Source organism: Strix aluco, chromosome 2 (genome assembly GCF_031877795.1).
Source record: "Strix aluco isolate bStrAlu1 chromosome 2, bStrAlu1.hap1, whole genome shotgun sequence".
Taxonomy (NCBI): Eukaryota; Metazoa; Chordata; class Aves; order Strigiformes; family Strigidae; genus Strix; species Strix aluco.
In genome coordinates, this window is record NC_133932.1 from 72,662,526 (window position 1) to 72,683,746 (window position 21,221).

The 21,221-nt window shown below is 41.1% G+C and overlaps 1 protein-coding gene across 2 annotated transcripts in view; it reads right to left on the reverse strand.

Moving 5' to 3' along the window:
* The window catches only part of COL4A2 (collagen type IV alpha 2 chain), a 146,272-nt gene that overhangs the window by 89,178 nt on the left and 35,873 nt on the right, over positions 1 to 21,221 (reverse strand). For both annotated transcript variants that reach the window (XM_074815315.1, XM_074815316.1), the window contains one exon: positions 14,795 to 14,875. In XM_074815315.1, coding sequence (XP_074671416.1) covers positions 14,795 to 14,875 — 81 coding nt within the window. The remainder of the gene's footprint in view (positions 1 to 14,794; positions 14,876 to 21,221) is intronic.

The window sequence follows — 21,221 nt, forward strand, 5'->3', positions numbered from 1 at the left end:
TCTTGGCAGTTACACATGACTTCAGAGATTCTATACACATATATCTGACACACAGAGGAAGTAATTAAACCATACGGACCTCTCCCATACAGTAGGAAGCACAGCACAGATCTTCTCACTTGATTTATTATAACCTTATGTCATTTAGCAAAACCAACTCTGCAACTGTTTGAAAGAAAGAAGCCAGCTGAGAAGGAGAGAGGACCTGCACGGGGAGCTGTGGCTCAGGCAATCCTGAGTGGTTTTATGTGCCTATGGCTGTACAGTGCAGTCAAGACCTTGCTGGCAGCACCAGGTATGACCTAGCAGAGTGCAAACTCTGCAGTTTGGTTTGTGAGGCTTCGTAACAACAAGAAAAACAAATGGATCTGTTCTCAGTCTGCACATTTACCTCTGCCTCTGCTCCAATGGCAGGGGCTAAGGAGGAGGGGCTGCAGGGTACAGCACCAGAAGCTGTCCCTTGTCACACAGGGGGAGCCCACCCCTCCTCTATCCTGCAGGCTTGCTCTGTGCAGAGATGTTGAAGAAGGATGAGGCTGGGCTCATGCACTTTAGCCTGTCCTGTCTGCAGGGCACACTGATGGTGGGGGAATGGTCCCTACAGTCTTTGCTACTGTGCAAAGTCCCTAGCAAATATAAATAAAGTAAAATAAAAGCTGTGGAAAAGGGTGCAAGATGGTGTTACACTACACATCTGTGCCAAGCACATGGAGGAGAGTGCTCTGTAATGGAGAGGGAGTTAGTCTCACGGTGGTAAGAGATACTCTGCAGTAGCAGCACAGTCATATTTGAACTGAAGAGTTTCCTGTGGAAAATATGTTCTATCCATAAACCCGCAAGCCAGTGCATGCCCTCATTAAATACCAGAATAACAAACATATATGGGTCCAACACCCACAGTGTGGTATGGTGCCTTTGAGCCCTTTGCTGCTGGAGTCCCTGTCCACTGGAGAGAAGCTGTCACTGTGCCTCTCTGTGTGCTGATACCTCTGCCATTAATGTGGAAGTCCTAGCAATGCTCTTGGCACCGTATGAAGAGCCACATGCAAATAGCTCCTACCCCAAGGAGCTTCCATTCTAACACAGCCAAGCACAGCCAGCCGTGAAGACCACAGCATCTCACATTGCAGGGGGAAGAGTTCATCTCACAGAACCGGCTTCTCTCATTCCTCTTCCAGGCTACCAAGAAGGGAAGTAAGTCCCTTATGGAAAGCCTTCAACACAAAAATGGTGGTGAAATGGCAAAGGAAAAGATGTTGCATGTTTGGGAGCAGGTAACAGAAATGTCATAAAAATAGAGAAGTAGAGGTTCTAGAAATTGAGAAACAGTCAAAAGCAAGAGATGGTTTATAGGGAAGAAAAGGAGTATTTGAATCAGAGAGAATAATACAGACATAACCATGTCCTTATTAGACTGGACAGAAAGACTATATTGGTTGCTGTACCCTAAATGGAGTGAAACACTATGTATACTGGGGAGGATAATGATCATAAAAACTTTTTTTTTTGTTCTTACACTGATACTATGCTTTGACAAGAACCTTGGGGCCAAATAAACCTGCTTTTAAACAAGTTATAAGGCTTGACTATCTATTTAACCACTGATACTATATTTGCAAAAAGTAGTTTTGCTAACTAATAAAATAAGCAACAATTAGACACAGAAATTCATCAAACAACCATGACCCATATTAAAAAAAAAAAAAAAACAAACCAAAAAAACCCAAAGAGCTTTTCTTTGCTGGGCATCTATGATAGTACTAGACAGAAAGGAATCCCACAGACTAATATCATCTTTTCATAGAAAAATAATTTTAGCCTGTGGGAAGAAAAAATGCTGCATGGGTGTTTTATTTGTTTGGGCTTGCAGCATATTCATTGTCTAGAGCCATTCCTTATGCCTAAAACACAGACTTCTATCCTTCAAGATCTTCTTCCTGCGTGCTTCCAAAGTGAATATCTAATATTTTAATGCTTGCCATCCTTTTCCAGATCAATGTAATGGAAGCACCTACATATACTTCAACATCCCCGTTCATTACATAAAGACACTGAAAAGTATTTGGAAACCTGAGGTACAAACTGAGGTAAATACGGAACATTTATTCTCTTAAATGTCAATAAGAAAATGCTGAGAACGGGCTTGGTCTGCTTCGTCAGATACTATTCGTGATGACAGCCTGCCCATTCCCACATTCCTGGTCTCTCCAGGTCAGACTCAAAGGATTCCACTAATAGTTTGGTACTTACCAAAGCAGACAAAAGGAAAATGGGTCAATGTTACTTGCTCCCATGTGACAAAAATACAGAAAATAGAAACAAGCACCATTTGAGAAACTTGTTAAAGCCTTGGACACATGTCATGAGAAACCATTTACTCCCCAGAGTATAATTTAACTGCTAAAAGATGACTTGGATTATCCCCCTTGAACGCCTGTGTGAACTACCCAGTTACAGAGCAAGGCTATCACCCACTCGCTGCATGTTCTTTAATCTCCTGCTCACACTTAGCAGAAATTACAAAACTTGGCCAAAAGCACAAAAAACATTTTTGCATAGTAGTTGCACTGTCTGACTGTCAGAAATCAAAGCCTGAACGTCTAAGCAAATGGACAGTATATTTGTCCTAAAACAATCCTGACAGTGCATTTCATTTCCATAATGAAGTGTAATTCATATGTGAAAACCAAACAAAAATATCAATGATACATGAGAATGAACTGTGCTGTGCAGACACTATTGGCCTGAATGAGTGGAAAGATTATAGATGAGTAGACAGTCATGAAATAGCTTAACTGCAGGTACTTATTTTCTCTAAATAAGGTAAAATATACTTTCAGTATTTCAGAGGAAGACAGGAAGGGAAAAACTGCTGCTTAATTTAAAGTAAAAAGGTATGGTAATGTTTTAAAATCGTTGTGAATTACATCCAAAGGGTTTGTATCCCAGCATCAGCTATTATGACCACAGTTAACTTTGCACTACTCGCCTATGACAAGTTTCCTTTCTATTATTTCTTCACTAGAGTTAAATTTTCTACAGGTAAATTTTAAGTCATGTTTTATCTTCTGCAATAAAATGGTTCTTGATTTCTTACTGTGATTTCTCTTGCTTTTTTTCTCCATCTCTCATTCAGATTTTTGATATGCAGATGGCCAAATACACTCTTAAGAATGGTGCCCTCAAAATAAATTCCTAAAGTACCAGTGAAATACCTTCTCAATTTATTAGCAGACTGCCATAAGATTTGTTTTCTTATTTGAGTGTAATAAGCCCACAAACTAATGGAATACATAGGTAATGCAAAAGGCACCAAATGCTGTCATTTCAAACATGAGAGCTGAATCCGCATTACAAATCCAACACATTTACTTCAGTCATAATTTTGTTTAAACTACAGCCTTGGTATATATGAAGTTCAACAAGGCCAAGTGCAAGGTCCCGCACATGGGCCAGGGCAATCCCAAGCACAAGAACAGGCTGGGTGATGAGTGGATTGAGAGCAGCCCTGAGGAGGACTTGGGGGTGTTGGTTGACGAGAAGCTCAACATGACCCAGCAATGTGCACTTGCAGCTCAGAAAGCCAACTGTATCCTGGGCTGCATCAAGAGAAGTGCAGCCAGCAGGTCGAGGGAGGTGATTCTCCCCCTCTACTATGCTCTCATGAGGCTCCACCTGGAGTACTGCGTCCAGCTCTGGGGCCTCCAGTACAAGAAGGACATGGACCTGCTCAAGCAGGTCCAGAGGAGGGCCACAAAGACGATCGGGGGGCTGGAGCACCTCCCTTATGAGGACAGGCTGAGAGAGTTGGGGTTGCTCAGCCTGGAGAAGAGAAGAAAAGGCTCCGGGGAGACCTGATAGTGGCTTTCCAGTTCTTAAAGGGGGCCTACAGGAAAGATGGGGAGGGACTCTTTATCAGGGAGTGTAGTGATAGAAAGAGGGGCAATGGTTTTAAACTGAAAGTGGGTAGATTTAGATTACATGTAAGGAAGAAATTCTTTACTGTGAGGGTGGTGAGACACTGGAACAGGTTGCCCAGAGAAGTTGTGGATGGCCCATCCGTGGAAGTGTTTAAGGTCAGGCTGGACACAGTTTTAGGCAACCTGATCTAGTGGAAGGTGTGTCCCTGCCCATGCCAAGGGGGTTGGAACTAGATAATCTTTAAGGTCCCTTCCAACCCAAACCATTCTGTGATACTATGATTCATTTTGATTGATTACACTAATTCTCAAGCTGTTGAATTGTTCTCTCGTCACACCAGCTGAGATTGCAAAGGTTTTTGGTATGAGCTCGTAAGAGCAGTATCTGCACAGATTAGCCTAGGTCAACAGGCTTTAGAAAGTACAGTATCTGTATGAATGCTGCATACCTGTACTTATTTTGCTGGCGATAATATATGTCAATCCATGGAAGTTTTAAAAGATGAAGTTGAAAATGGAAGTAAAAAGGTGGACGTGTCCTTTTGAGTACCTTTCAGTCAAATATCATTCTTTTTCTCCTGTACAGTTGGTTTGAAAAGATTTTGGAGGAATTTTGCTTTCAGGGCTGGAGAAAACACAGGAAGTGCAATTTGTTAGTATGGGATGGGCTTAACAATACTGTAGTTCCTTAGATTATGCATAGATACAATTTTTAGAGGCTACTTATGGAATCAAACACATCTGGCTGAAGCAGAAATGCTCTGCAAAAGAACAAAAGAATAAGAAGGAGGGAAAAAAACATTTTTGATCAATGTGCATGTTTTGTTTGATTGGAAAGAAAGACTTGATTTGAGTTTATTTTATCTTTTAAACATTCTTTACAATATTCTGAACATTTACAAATGAAAATGTGATTTTGGTATGAAAATTTAATTGCATTCCTGCATGTATTGAAACAAAATATGTTGCTTTTTCTTACATACTTTGCATTTTTTAATTGAAACAGATTCTGAGGAAAACCTTTCACTGAGTCTTCTGAAATCTCAGATTTTGTGTAGAATGCATATATGGAAGGAGGATTCACTGCTTCTTGCTCATGGGAAAGTCATCTAACCTCCATCCACCAGTTCAAAAAGATCTCTGATGTTGATTAAACATGTATAAACAGTGCTTAAAAAAAAAAAGGAAACGTGCATATTTCACTGAAAAAAATCTTGGGACTAAAGAACAGCAATTAGCAACCAACATGAGTATCCAGCTACACGGCTGACTGAAAGTCAGCGTAGCCCAGGTTAAGCAACTTTCACTAAATAAAACATTAGGTCATAAACTAGGCATAAGTTTCAGACTGACTCAAGTTCAAGTTCTATCAAGCAAACCTGTACCCTGCCTGCCTTCAGTAGCTAACTCGAAAGATTATGGGCTTATTTACTGCTAAAAGTTCATGCAATTAAGCCTTAAGCCCAAGATTTAGATGCCTATGGAACAGTTTCAAGACTTTAGGGATTTATGTATGCTGGCAAGACCTTGTAAGGCAGTGTCTTGAAAGTATAAACATAAACAAAAGCATGCATTTGAAATTGTACCCTCAAACATGTATGTAAAAGGGAACTATACTCCTGTATCTGAAAGCATAATTTAGCTTCACACTCTTAAACACTTTTTTTATGGTAACGCTTTTAGGTTCCTGTCTTCTACATTCACCAGTAAGCTGCTCTCCACTATTACTTTAATTAGAGAAAAAAAGAAAACTAAATCTCAATGTACCATACCAGACTTGATTACAGTATTGAAATAATGAAGGATGCTTTCCTGTCCATGCATAATGCTTATTAGTATTATAGGTGTTTTGCTTTTAAATCTGCTGCCATAGAAACACCTTCCCCAAATACCTCCCCTCTGAGGGCAGCACCTCTTCCTGGAAGTTTCCAGAGACTTAACCTTGGCCTATGAAGCAATGTGAAATTTTGAAGCATCTGTTTTTTAGTACTTCATTCTAGTGCAGAATCTGACAATACTTCAGAAGATAGATGATCGAGTTCACTCTCAAAGCCTTGCATATGGCAAACACTGGAGAGCAAATAGGACATTTTTCAAACCATTTCTGCCTTGGGAAGGTAAGAACAAAAAGAGGAATACAAGCAAGGGCAGGCCACTGCAAGGCATGTAAGCTTTGTGAATTTTTGGCTTGCATGATCTGTGGGGTTTCTTCTGGTGGTGGGTTCAAGTTTGCATGTTTGCTGAGTGGCTTCCTGGGAATGTTTGAAGGGTGTATAAACTGGCAAGGTGGCTCCTTGACCCTTACAATGGAGGGGCTTGCACAACAGAGGAGCTTGCATCAACCTGTATACAGAGGCTTAGGTCAGCTTGTCTTCTCCCCATGACTTCTAGGTACATCTCAGTGAAGCCAGATCTTCCTTGTTGGTACTTGGGTAGAGCAGGGAAAGGGAAAAGTAATCCCATTCACCTCTCAAAGGTGAAGTTATACTAATATAAACTTGCAAGAGATAACAAATTGTAAGCTCAGGATGTAGGCAGAAGCTGAGGAACAGAGCAGTGACCACTCAGTTCATTGCCGAGAAGAGTGCTGACCCAGGTGGCATGTTTTGTATGTGCAGCTCCTGGTCCTAACAGAACTCCTGGATTTGTTCTCTAGAGGCAAGAGTGGCCAAGCTGGAGAGGAACAGGTCCACAGGCAAGGCCTGCCAAGATGTGGTAGAGCAGTCCTGTCTCTGCTGTGGCTGCCCTCACACGGCCACCATCAAAAACCCCCTGATGTTGACTAAACACATATGCAGAGGATGTCAGTCTGAGGGAAGATGGATAATCAGCTTGGAATGAGGGATCAAATCTCTGATAAACTCTAACCTCCAGATTATTATAATGTCCACTTGGCATGAAGTTGCTCCTGGAGCAGAGGAAATCTTCAGGAGAGGACAAAGCAGGTGAAGGTAGTGGGAGGTTTAATTATTTGAAACAGATAGCTGGGTTTGAAACAGCTGAGAGGACTGAAAGGCCTGCTGAGTGCAAAGGTAGCAAAGACCATGAGATGTCCAGGTACGTATTTAGTCTGGTAGAAGGGAGGAACCAGTGGTCACAGTCTATGTTTTACCACTGATGAGGGAAAGTAGAGTAGGGATGTCCTAGGGGGTTAACCCAAGGCTGCTGTGTGGGAGACTGAAGTCCTTTGCGAACTCCTTGGAACAAAAGAAGCCTGCACGGGAGGAATGGGCTGGACTTCAGTCAAAATGGAAACAGGCTGCTATTACTGAAAATTAAAAAGTTCACAGAGAAATATTTAAACTAGAAACAGGGGCAAGACTGACAGCCATGGTGGAGCACCTGGTTCAGACTGAAGGAACTTATGAGGGAGACATGGCTAATGTTCAATACATTCCTGAAAAGGCAAGGGAGGAAATGAATAGTGTAAATGCAATAAATAGGGAAGGTAAATAACATGATTTACAATCCCACTTGACTGACTCTTGCAACAGAGAATGGGAAAAACTTGTAAGTGCTTCTACAGCAGTGCTAGAGATCTAAAAAATAGGATTAAGGAATTCAACTACTTGGTAACAAATGACAACCCTGATATAACAGGCATCTCACGCTGGTGAAAGGAGGATAGTCAGTGGCACACAAAATTGCTAGGTTCTCTACACGGATGATAGAAAATGAGATACAGCCAGGGCAGTGGCACAGCATGTGAAGGCTAAAACAAAGTCTAACAGAAAAAAAATACTGGGGGCAGAGGGGAGCATTAGGGAATCCTTGTGGGTGGAAATAACAGAAAGGTAGGACTTGGTTTGTATTTTACAGACTGTTTGTGTTCACTGCTAAAGACACCAATCATGAAATACTCAGTGAAATTAGAGAAGCTGCAACACTAGGTCAGGTAGCAATATGGGCAAATTCCAACCACCAACGTACTGTCTGGCACAATGCCTGACATCCACATCCAGATGAGATAAGGAGAGAAAAGTTTCTGGACACAGTAACTGACTGCTTCTTGGCGCGGTGAACCCTGGGACCCACAAGAAAGGATGCTGCTCTGGGTTTAGTCTTGCGTGTTCCAGAGGGCCTGCTTCAAGAGGTACTAGTGGGAGAACTGCTCTGTAATAGCTTCACTGTATAACTGAACTTAATGCTGTAGTGGGATGGAGTGAGCCAAACAAATACATCACACAGATATTCAATTTCAAGAAGGGGAAATACATAAAAATCACAAAACCAGTAAAAACCTAAAAAAACAGTCAAAAAGGCAAGAAGCCTAAAGCAACCTGGAGACTTTTCAAAAACAGTGTATTAAAAGTCCTGGTAAACTATGTATCACATCTCAAACAGAAAGTAAAACAGTTCAATAAAAACCCTGCATAGCTCATAAAAAAAGCTAAGGAGGCTATTGTAGGGAAAAAAGTCAGCAGTTAAAAAATTGCTGAAATGAACAGGAAAGCCCATAAAAAACAGATCAAGAGTAAATGGCAACTAGGATGGATAAAAAGGAATGCAAATATTTTGCAGAAGATTATCAAGCCGATAGTAAAAAGTTGTTGAAAGAAAAGCAAGAAGCCATCAAGGGAAATAGCAGTACCACATGATGCCAAAAGCTTATTAAGAGGCACTTGGGGACAATAAGGCCATAGCAGAGAAACTTAGTGACTTCTTGCATAGGTCCCAAATCCAAGCTATTCTTTAAGCCAGATTAATTTCAGATAAATATAAAGGAAGGAGTAGATAAAATAGATAAGGCAGGTGTTACTAAGTGACCAGGAGTGGGTGAGATTCACTGGGGACTTCTGAAGGAACTCAAGTATGAAATTGCAAAACTGCTGGCTAAGGTGTATAAGCCATCATTACAAACTGCCACTGCACTAGCAGGCTGGTGCCAACCAAGAGCCCATGTGGAAAAGAGGCCCAAGAGGAGAACCTGGGAATTGTGGGTCAGTTTGTCGGACTTTCCTGCTTGGCCAGGCAGTAATCTATGTTAAAGAATACAATAACTGAGCACAACGATAAGCATGGTAAAGCAGGCCCTAGTGACCATAATATATTTGGATTTTCAAAATGGCTTAGACAAAGTACTTCACCAAAGCTTTTTAAAATAAATTCCCTTGGGGTTGGAAGAGAGGTGCTGTCTTCCTGAAGACTGTTAAAGGATGGGAAGAAACGAATAGTGCTTGATGGTCACATTTTAAAATGGAGACGCAACAGCAGTGGGTCCTCTCAAACACATGTGCTGGAACTGGTTTTAGTAAAGACTTTGACAGTGAGCTAGAGAAGCAACTGAACTGTGAAACCTCCAAGTCTATAAATGATACTAACATCTCTCAGGTTGTTAAATGCCATGCTGGGGATGGGGGATGGGGAGATCTGGTGGTCTGCCACGCTGGGAGATCCAGAAGGACCTCACCAAACTGGGTGGGCAGATGGGGTTCAGTGTTGGGGGGCATTAGGAATGGTATTGAGAAGTAAACAGAGAGTGTCAATTTGCTGCTAAGACAGACCTTGGTGCACCCATAATCCTGTGGGCTGTGTACAGTCTGGTCTCTCATGGAAGACAGAGAAGAATAAAAGGTCTAAGGATTGGAGTGTTGCCTTCAAAAGAGAACCTAAAAAGGCTGCGACTTTTCCTTTTGGACAGGACAAAGCTGAGAGGGAGCATGACCGAGTTTTACAAAATTAGGGGAGCAGTGAATAAGGTAAATGCAGAAGTGCTCCTTTCCAGATCTTACAGTACTAGCAGTAGGGTGTACTTGATGAAAACAGAGGGAGATTGGCTTAGAACAGGTTGGACAGTAATTTTACATCATTTGAGCAGTGAACTCCTTGGTGCCACAGGAGGTTGTGAAGGCACACAGTTGCCACAGCTTCAAAAGAGGAGCAGACAGATGCAGAGATAAACACAGACACCAAAGGAACATATAAATATGTCATATCTCTAACAGGGTTATCTTGGCTACAAGGGATATGGACTGCAGAAAGTTGCCAGACCTCTGTGCTACTCCTAAAGAGCATCTCCTACTGCCACTGTTGGGGACAGAGAAGTGGGCTAGATGAACTGCTGGTCTAATTTGGGAAGACATTTCTTATATTCTTATTTTGTAAAAATAGGGTAAAAGATCAGATTTCATCACATATATCAACTTACACTAACCAAGAGTTACAAAGGAGCTGCTGCCATTATACCAGCTTAGAAGCCAATTAATTGTGATGTTCAAGAACTACACTAACAGTTAATAAAATTATTTTATTGGATTTAAACATTTCCCTAAGATATAAGAATGGAATTGAATTTAGAATATCTAAGTGTTGTACTTTGTTGATTTTTTTTAAATTATGGAAAAAAACATCTTCTAGATCTAGCCCATGTATTAAGATTTAAACTCGTATGGAAAATGCCTGTAAGTAAAGATCAGACACTAGATTTCACAACTGTATAGCAACCAAAAGCAGACAGAAATGATTACAGGTGAACCAGTGATAGCTTACTCTTGGTCATTGCATTAATGAAAGCAATATAATAGATGTCTATAAAGGAGTTATAGTGAACTCTCATGTCAGTCTTGGTTAAAAGGAATGTTTAGGCATTCCCCAGAAGTGGCCTTTACGGGGGTACATGAAGCTGTCTTTTCATTTCACAGTTTCCATTATTCCAGTCCCTTGCAAAAACAATGGCTAAATGGTTTGAGCACTGTTAGATGCTTGACTCAGAAAGTACAAAGCAAGATTTCAATAGACTGCATTTTCTCACTCTATAGAAAGATCAAAAAGATTTCTATTCACTTCCACTTTCTACAAAGCCTTCTAGGTTGATTATAAAGTGAGGTTGATTATGAACTTCAATGGGTCAAACAGTTGGTCATTGTACTGAAAAGAGTTATCATTTCCTACATAAGTGCATTCATGTTTTACAAATTTTAAAGGTGCATATATTGTACTCTGACGAATATATGGTTTGCAAAGAACTTTAACGGAATTTTAGGAGTTGCAATAAAAATCTAGAGGAAATTGAAAGAAACCAGAAGTTTTACATTTGTTTTTTCCTTTAGCCCAGGGTTTCCATTTCATTCAAAACAGAATTTCAATACCTTATCAGTGCTTTCCTTTTCTCCTTTCCCTCATACCCAGGCACCTGGATACTCCTTACAGTATTTTCTCCACATGTAGCTTAGGGAGAGGATGAATCTGTTTTCTTAGAAGAATGACTTAGGAGAATTTGTCTTAGGAGAAAATGAGAACATGAGTCTGTCTCATCATAGGGAGAAGATGAGTCTGTTGTCTTTCCTCTCCCTTTTCACCCTGTGCCCTCCACTGAGGCTTATACTGTGGTTACTTTTCATGTGTATTTGGACACTCCTTCAGGAGCTTCGATTTTTGATGGAATGTGGCTGATCTTTTGCCAGCTGTGAGAAGGGGAGATGATGGTGAGGCCGGTCCCCAAGCTTGGCTCCTGCAGCCCCAGCTCCAACCACCTGCCTACTTGCAAGATATGGTTAGATAGAGTGGATATTTGCATCCAGCTAACTGTAAATGTGCACTTAGGTTAAAGTAAAATAACTAGCCTGCAGTGAAAAAGAACAAAGACTAGAGAGTCATTAGACGCTAGAAAAAAACCACTTTATGAAAGAAGTTTCTTTTTTTCCTCCAAAGGTGTGAACTCAAAAGTGAGACAGGAGGTGGGAACTTCAAGAGGATCATGTGTGGCCAAAGAAAGACATTCCTTTAGAGAAACTTCTCCGAGCAACAGCTCAGCATTTGCTGTGAATTGCAAACGTGGTTATCAGCAATGTCTTACGATTCTCTGACTGTTTGAATTCGGCCTGTTTTCCTTCTGCGAATAAGGCAGAAAGTGCCTTTCACAGGTGTACTCACAGCCCCGGGAGCAGCTCTGATGAGAGGTGGGAGGTTGTGGGTTAACCACTGCCTTTGCCGTGCTGCAGCAGCTCCCCCACTGCTAAAGCGAGCAGATGAAGCTTCTGCTGTTTCATATTCCTGTCGCCACTGGATTTTGTCAAGCTGTGTCTGAGTCCAGGGAAAGTTGCAGGGCTGAGCTAAAAATAGTGGAGGAAAACCTAAAAACACATACACCTTTCTGGTAGGTGTGCTAGGTGCATGCACCAATTTCTAGTGTAGGTGGCCTTGTGTCCCCAGAAACTGCCCGTATGAAACACGATTCAACTTTCCTGTGCCTTTGTGCCTAACCTTATCAGTCCTAAACCAAAACCAGTGTAGACAGAAGCACAGGGCTTCCAGCTGTCCTGCATCTGGAGACCTGGCACAAAACACCAAGCCTGGCTGAATTCTCACACATCTAGACAGTGCCTCTCTGCCTCTAGCACACAGAAGATATCAGTGAGCGTATTGTCTAAAACCCACTTTTTCAAAAACAAAAGCCATTGGATTAAGACAACAAATGAAGAGAAGCAACTTTATTTGAATGCTGTACCTTAAGACTAACTGAAGCAATGACACAAAAAGCAGTAGAAGCACATATAAATAAAAAGTAGGCATTTTTTCAGAACTTTTTGACTTTCATAGTTTGCAATTGTATTTACCACTCCAACGAATTTACTTCATTCAACAGCTTCTGATATGCACACCACACAGTAGCAACAATCCAAAGAAAGTGCTTTTGTTTGCCTGATTTTGAGAAACCTGTAACGAACAGAAGGTGAATTTCCAGGGGATGGTAGGGCTGACAGCTGGCTGCAGACCTTTGCAGAGCTGCTCCTACCTGAGTTCCAGATGCCCTGCAAGTGACAGCTCTGTTGTACCCGAGATGGCGAGTCATTGCAGAAGCAGGCTCTGACAGACTGTTTCAAGCACTCTTACAAGTGCAAACACGCAATATGTCTATTGTGCATGTAATGAGTCACCTCGAACAGAAAATGTGTGTCGTGCCAGATTATACAGAGGTTTTGTGAAAATAAATAATCCCATTGAGGATTAGCATGAGACCAGAAGCTATGCCAAATTTGACTAGTCTCTAAAGGCCAATCTTGTTCCTTAAACCAGATGTTTAACAGAGGTTGTGACATCTGAAGAGACCAGCAGACACAAAATACATGAAGTGTATGCTGACTCAGAATGAGGTCTATCATTTCAGAGAATTAAAATACGATTTTTGAAGTGTTATAAAATTCCTTAAATCACTTTCCCCAATACTCCTTCACATCTTGCACAATTAACCACAAGTAGCAAAATATAATTTATGTTTTGTAACATTCTCCTTTTCTCTTTTTTAGTGTCTACTTTAAGGGAGGCCAGTGTGATTAATTACTGGGGTTACTTACTTCCCTGAGATAAATCAAAGAGTGAAAATGGTGAGCAAGTACATAAAACCTGTCCTTATCTCCCAATGTAGACACTAAGCAACTCAAAGGAAGCTTCTCGTCAGTAGCACCTCACTGGTTCTCTACTCTGGTAATTTAACATTTTTAGCTTTACTAACCTATACTGTTATTTTTGCTTAGCTACCTCTTCTGTCTTGCAGACTTGACAACTTGAAATTAGAGGTTATTCAGTCAATAAGGTACATGAAAAATATCTCAGTCACAGAAGTTGGTAGTTTTGCAACAGATATTTTGATGAACTCTAGTGGAGAACAAGTACATCCACGCTTTGCTTTTAGAATAAAAAAAAAATGACACTGAGAAAAGACATAGTAATGTCATAATTGAAGCCATTTTACACAGCATCAGTTTTTGACTTTCAGTGCCCTTGGAGGGAAGTGGCCAACTTCATGTGCTGGATGATGAGGGTAAGGCTGGAAGGAGCTTCAGTGGAAGCTGCGTCTCCAGGGAAGGATTGTTTGTCCTCAGCTTCATCGGTTTGCCATTAGATTATTGTAATGGAAAGCAGACTGAGCAGATCACGGTCAGGGGATGGGAATATAACCATTATGGTCCTTATGGCATGATAATCCCAGGATCATCTGACTTCCATGGAGAGATTGGGACTTCTGCTGTAAACAAGAGTGTTCCTCGCCTCCCACCTACACTCTGACTTTCCTACCACCTCTTCCTCTGCTCAGACGTGGAGTCAAGCTTGAGGAATGTGATGGGAATGAGAATTGATGGCCCGCTGCATGGAGGGAAGGCAGAGAACTAAAAAATCTTATGAGGTTTGTGATAGCAGAAGGAGCATATGACCTGCTGCCACATCTCTTGCCTGACATATTCTTAGATATGGGTGGATGGAAAAGGCTGAGTCACCGTCTCAGCTGCAGAAGACCAAGCTGTACAGAAGGAGCCTGCCAGCCAGGGCTCCAAGCCATACAGGATAGGAACTGCCCTGTTTCTCGGAGCTTTTTGTGGCAGGTGGCTAATTCCCTCCACCCCATCTCCTTTCCTCTGCCTCATTCCTCACTATTCCCCAAAACAAAGAACAGACTATCAGCAACAACCTAACCCCAGAAGTCCCAAGCAGTTCCCTTCCAGCAGGGATTTCAGGTTTTGCAGGCCTGGTTCCTGTTTGCTTTAATGGAAATCACATGCACGTGGTATCTTTTCATCAGATACCATTTTGTTAGAAAGACTTCAAGAATATTACTGAGTGATTTTGTCCATATTCATTTAGGACTGTCACACAGTCCAGTGATGTTCTAGCACACAGTGTCCCTAAAATTCTGATCTGATCAGATAGTCATGGCTGTCAGATCCCTTGGCCCTCATCTTTGACAGAAGAACCTGCTATATTTCATAACAAAGTATTCAAATCTATAAGCTTTTGAGAAAGCAAGATGAAACAATAACTTTTTCCTGAAAAAGAATAATTGTTAGAATACTTTTAGGAGTCTGATGCAAGTCCACCTATAGCAAACAGCATTGCGCTGGTACCACCAAGAATGTTTTACAGGAAAAAACGTTACTTACACGGCTTCCTTTTTCAGGGAAACACTGACAACCTCCACTGCAGTCTCTGCCTCCACATGGTCCTGTGTAAGTCTTTCCACCCTGAAAACCAGAACAAACATAAAATTAAAGTTAAAAGGTATCAGCTACAATACCTGGCACAGCGCAATAAGCTTTGATTAGCAGAATCACTGGGAACTTGCCCAAGAAAAGACCAGGATCAGATCTATGACTTCCAGTTGAAACCTCTTTAATATGTGCTCAGAAGCAGCCGTGACTGGCTTTCCAGTTTTCGGAGATCAGCATCAAGAAATATAATGTTACTCTATTAATTTCCCCCCACATTTTCAAAACATTGCAGCTCCATGCTGAGCAGTATCTCACATCTTTTTGACACATGCAACAGATATCATATAACAGAGGCACAGCTGCTTGGATTCTTCAGGGACATGGACTAAGTCCTAGGTCACAATGCAGCACATCCTTCTATGCGTGCTCTAAATCGTTGCTATATTTTAAAATATTTATGGGTGGACATAAAGGAAGATGTAGGTATCATGTTCAAAATCATAAGCCAAACTCCTGCACTTGCCTCTTCAATGGCTGCCCATTCTGAAGGCACCTAAAATTCCTAGCAAACAACCACTGTTACCTAGAAGTCAGACCTAGATTAAGTAGATGGCTGCAGTAACATCTCTCCTGCCTGTCCAGAACCACCTTGGCCTGGGCTGCAAATATATGGATCACAAAATATGCACCACTCCATGCAAATCCTTGGATGGACTCCAACAGGCAGGCGAGCTCAGATTACAGCTAGCACATAATGACTGCATGAAATGCAGCAGCCACAGTCACTCTTATTCAGAAACCTGAACAGCAGAGATGCTGTGCATGCTGCGGTGTGACTTTTATAACTGTAACTTAATAATTAGGAATATTGTGAAGACTGGCCTGCAGCCCACCTAAGCCCAGGGTTTTGAACCCCTGAAAGTGCCCCAGCAGCATAGTAAGTAATCTGGGAAAGGAGGAAGGGATTTCTTGCCGCTATTTCTGGTTTGTCCCACAGTGAATAATTAATAGAGCCAGAAGAAAAAGAGAGAAGGACTGAAGTCTAGTGGCTACAGGAAGGATGTCTTGGAGCCACTGCCCCTCATTCAGGGCAGCTGCTGATTTTCACATGCACTGCTCCTTAGATAAAACCTCAAGGCACCCCAGCTGTCAGGTACAGTCAGGCTCCATGTTGCTTGCTCCCCTCCTGGCTGGAAGAACCCTGAATCCTTCACTGTGCTGTGGCAGGGACAAGTGGTCCCTTCACTCTTCCTGCCTCCTTCATAGCTTGAGCACTTCATCTCTTGGAAGGGAGTTGACAGGGATATAAACAAGCCCCAAAACCAAGATGTGTGCTCTGAACTGCTGTGCTGTTGCTTAAATAGGCAGTGATGTCTATTTAAGCTGCCTCTAGCCCTGACTCAAGGAGCTAAAACCCAGAGAGGGACCAACACTGCCATGCTTAGCATTCTTCATGTAGCTCTAAGCAAGCCCCTGCTCAACACATGGGGTCGTTGGGTCACATTTCTCAGGTATCCACTTCTGACGTTACACTACCAAGAACCTGAAAACACAGCTCTGGGCTTTGGATTCCTCCCCAGGAGCCAAATGAATAAAAAGTATGGAGCAGGTATCAGGCACTGCCTAAGTTTTCTTCTGGTCATATTTACACAACAGGTTCTCAATCTTATGACAAGCAGTAATACAGAGTTCCCAAAACAAGTTATTATGCTTGTCATGAGAGGGTTCATATCTGTATCTTAACTATTTTTATATATTAAAATACTTTTGTTTCAGCTTTATATTTAATTCTCACATTTAATGAAACAAGTAGGCTTTTCATACTGGTAAAAGAGGTCCAGACAACTGAAACCATGCCCTGAGCTATTTAAAGGTTAGGTGTTTTGATTCAGGAAATTATTTCATGGAGGTAACAGTGTTCTACACCATGTTATGAATTGTGCTTTATGTTTAGGCTATTGTTTAGAGGAAATAACAAGCCAAGATAGTTTTATAAACTCCAGCAGCTTCCTCAGGTTGGTCAATTTTTTAGTCAAATATTTGGATGGTCACAAACTCACAATCTCCATGGGTTTCTTTCTTTTTAACCTATCTGCAAATGAAATGTGCATCCCTTTCTCAGGATCCTTCATTTCACAGAGTTTCCCCCCCAATTCCTTTTCAGAAATTAAGAATAGTTCTATTCATTTTTATGGATGATATGCAGATGCATGGCCTGTGTGAACATATTCCTCTGCAGGATGCAAGCCTTCATTAAGGAGCAGTGTGATAAGTAATGCTGTCATTAATAAGAATCAATTCTGAACTTCTAGAGATCTCTTCTGTTGGAGCTGTAAACAACAGTATAACCCAGCCTAATAGTAACAGACTGACAGATGCAGTAATTTTATCACGTGAGTTTTCAATTATGCCTACTGAGAAAACAACAAGGAGAACAATAAGTCTATTTCTTTCTTAATTAGCAGAGTGACTCTAAATTTGGTAAACTGTTGCTAAGGAGAAAATAGAGTATGAATCAGAACTATGGTGAGATATTTGTGCACTTGTTAAAAAAAAAAAGGAGGCTGCTAATGCTTATTTCAACTGGAAGAAGTTCAAGGTCTATTGTTTGTGTACTATTCACCATCCAACATTTTAATTTGCATGCTGTAACAATACCAGCCGCTAATGTGGGGACACAATTGTTTTCTTCCACAATTTTAGGAAGTTTTTTTTTTTTTTTAATTTTCTCATTTTATGTCCTTTTATGCACATAGATTCTTCAGATAATGAAGAGAAAAATCTGGAAGATTCTCCAAAGGTAGGGTACATAATGGGAAAACATTTGAGACCAGCACTAACATATCTCTTCTGGATTATACTTGGGCTCTCCTTATTGCCTAATTTCCACTTCTTCACTTTTTGACTGCTAGTGGGATGACTCTGGGAGCTTTTAGTCACATGTAGCATTTTCTACTTTATTATCTATGAATGTTTATAATTTCTTGAAGGCAGATCATTGCACTGTTGTTTAATGTGACATTACTGGGAAGTTACAGTATAAAACATGGTTTAAAAGTTTGTTAATGTTAAAAAATAAATCTGTTAAGGATCCTTGTAAAACTCTGTCAAAACCAACTACACACATGAGCGTACAATTGAGATGAAGGGAAATCAAATGGACATGTATCAGTCAATAAATAGAATGCAAAAAGCCCAGTTTAAAATTTAGCGATGGACAATGTAGTTTTAAAGTATCACAACTATTTATGTCTTCAGGAAACCAGATTTCTGGAAACATTACACCAATGGTGACAACCCAGTGTAGTTTTGATCTGAGACAGGTGCCTGGACTACCTTTTTGGTCAGTGGGGAGAACAGTCAGTCCTAGAATACAATTCACCCCATCCCGATACTGCCATCTAAACGGATCAACTGCATCTCTCCCAGAAAGCGCCTACTGCCTTCCCTTAACCGTAAAGGTGGGTGGAGGTGACTAGCTTACATGCAGACATCCAACCCCTGTAGAAGCCTAAGGACAAGGAGATGAATCTCCTGATTTGCTCAATATGCAGGTAAATGGTGAAAAGTGTGTTTGCAGCAGAATGGTATTCTATGATTTGTGCAATCAAGCTGGAAGACTGGCAATAGCTCCCAATTCTGAAGTTGTCTGCTGAGAAAACCTTGAATTCTAGGTCTTGCTCATGTTTTGGATGATCCCAAATTCCACTAATCTCTAAAAAGTCCAAAGTCTGGACAGAGTCTAGAAATGGTGTTTATACAACCTAATTAAGATTTCTGCAATATAGGTACAACATCTGGCTGCTACTACAGACCATCCAGAGAATCTCATCAGATCTATTTCAGACATGTGAGCTAAATCTCATCCTAGAAAGGTGATGGGATTAGAAAGGTAGTCTAGGGTAACTGGTTGAGATGTATCTACAGTGCAGATGTCCAGCTTCAGGTGAGATGAATCCTACACTAAGTGTCCAAATGTCATCCTCAAAGCTAGCTATGGCCCCTAATGGGAACACCAAGTGTGAAGAAAACTATTTAAGAGCACAAATATGGTGTAAACACAAAATGGCTTATACCATTGCATTGGTATGCAAGCTCTCTGTGCATAAGGTGAGGTATTGCTTAATTAGAATTATATTAGGGAGTCTAAAGGCTAAAGTATGATAATTCTGCCCAAAAATATGTAACATAAATGAAATGTAACTGACATGAACCACAAGGTCAGAAGGCAGCCTTCGGAGGCAAGGATGTCTCATTTAGCCAACCGTAATGGTAACATCGTATCGAGCCAAAATTGCCTAGGTAATAGTGTCAGAAACACCAACTTCTGAGTATAACAAAATTGGGACCAATGAGGAAAAAAGTAACTAGGAATAGGTTGTTTATTTGGCAGCAGTAGAGGCAGCAAGGATAGTAAAAATGTAGAAAAGAAAAAAAGATGAATAGGGCATCCAATTAGGCGAAGAACAAAGATGGTGAGGATATGCTAAGAGCAAGAGCATCTGCAGGCAGTGGTGATGCTGACCTGTGGGCACAAGCCCACTGGGAGCCCTCTTGGGAGAGCTCACAGGTCTCTCCACCAGGCACGTCCCTGAAAGACTTGCTGTGGGAGGGTGAAGAAGGGATAAACTTGTAACTAAGGATAGGCTAACACCTGTATACCACTTGCAGGAGGAAAGGCAGTAGAATTGCAATTCAATAGCCCTTTTGTGCGATTTATGAGATTTCTTTATAGCAATTTTGGATGAATACTAATACTAACAATAAGCAATGGAATTGTAATTCAGTGTTTCTTGCAGTGATGTAGTTGTGAATTATACTACTAACAGTGTGTTACTTTGCCAATTAAAATAGTATTTGGTTCTTAGAGGTGTGTTCTTTAATCAGCAAACATCACAAGTTACATCTGACATTTCCAGTCTAAAGGGGGAGAGTTGGATTTGTGGAGTAAGACCCCTCTGCAAAGCTTCCACTTCATCCTGGAGGCACCAAAACATCCTGTCCATCTCCTCCTCCTGCTGGCATGAGGGTAGTTTTGCTTCTGGTCACACATACAAGTATGTGCCACCCCAGCCATGTGGGCTCCAGCTGACTTGCTCTGGGATCTGAAAACCAGGCAGAAACTACCACACATGAAGGGCTGGAGACAGACCCCCAGCTCTGTGGGTAAGTGGCACAGATTTGCTCAGGTCCACAGTGTTCAAAGCTAGGCATCTCTAGAGCAGATTTACCTTGCAGAGATTGGGACAGAGCGGTCCAGAACAGATGAATATCTGCAATCCACTCTCTGCCCTCTTATTTACCAGCTTAGATTTCCCCACAGAGGCCCATATGAGTATGTCTAGCTCATGGACCCTGAGCTACTGGAAAATGTGGTTATAGCTCCTTTATTTTTAAAACAGAGCTGGAGAAGATGATGGGGTAGAGGAAGACCGAATGGAACAGCTTTACTCTGCCCCATTCATTGCACACAATAGCACAGCAGTCAGCACAGTCTCTTAGGAAATGGGAGACCTAATTGCAGTTCTCTGACAGAGAAAATCAAACACTTACCTACCCCTGGGAAAGCTTTAACCAGCCGGCTGTGAACTAGGTTGGAATGGATGGAGAAAGGGAATGAGGGAAGCAATAAATGGGAAGAGAGAAGAGGGACTTTTCCAACTCTCCTTTTAATATTGTTGGGTCACTGTGCTGGAATGAATATAAGATGGATGGTTCAAGGATTGTGAACACTACTTAAACACAAGCAAGAGAAAACATGTAAGTGCGTGTCATCTGTGTTTGTAAAGCTTGTATATTTGCCTACTTTAAATAGGCAAATTCTCATTTTTATATATGTGAAATAGCAAACATCAAATGCGGGTGTCACAACACATAATCATTTTTTGCCCTCTTTCTTTCTCATAAATTTTTTTTGTCCCCAAACAATATTACTTCTGTACTTATACATCTTCAGCCAACAGAAGAAAACTTAAAAGCAGTTTCCTTCAGCCAAACTCTTAAAAAACCCAGAAACATATATGCAGTTCTCTCTAAACTTTTCCACACATTAATGATTTATTTATTACTAATCCTGGCCAGGTTTGTGTAATTGTTATCTCTGCACGTCCATTCAAGCACCTTCACTTCAAGGGTTGGTATTCTGATAAAGAATAAAGGCAACCAGAGGACAGACCTCAAAGTACAGTTCTATAAGTACAGAAAGACCAGGAAATATAAGCCATTTCCTTACATACAGCTCAAAAAAATTACGGAAATTATAATGAAAATATTGCAACTTGGAATCAAAAGACTCTGCACACCGACATTTTCTTTGATAAAGTTTTATAGGTTGCAGTTGTGCATTAAATTCTGTCCTGACAAGCTCCCTTCTGTTCTC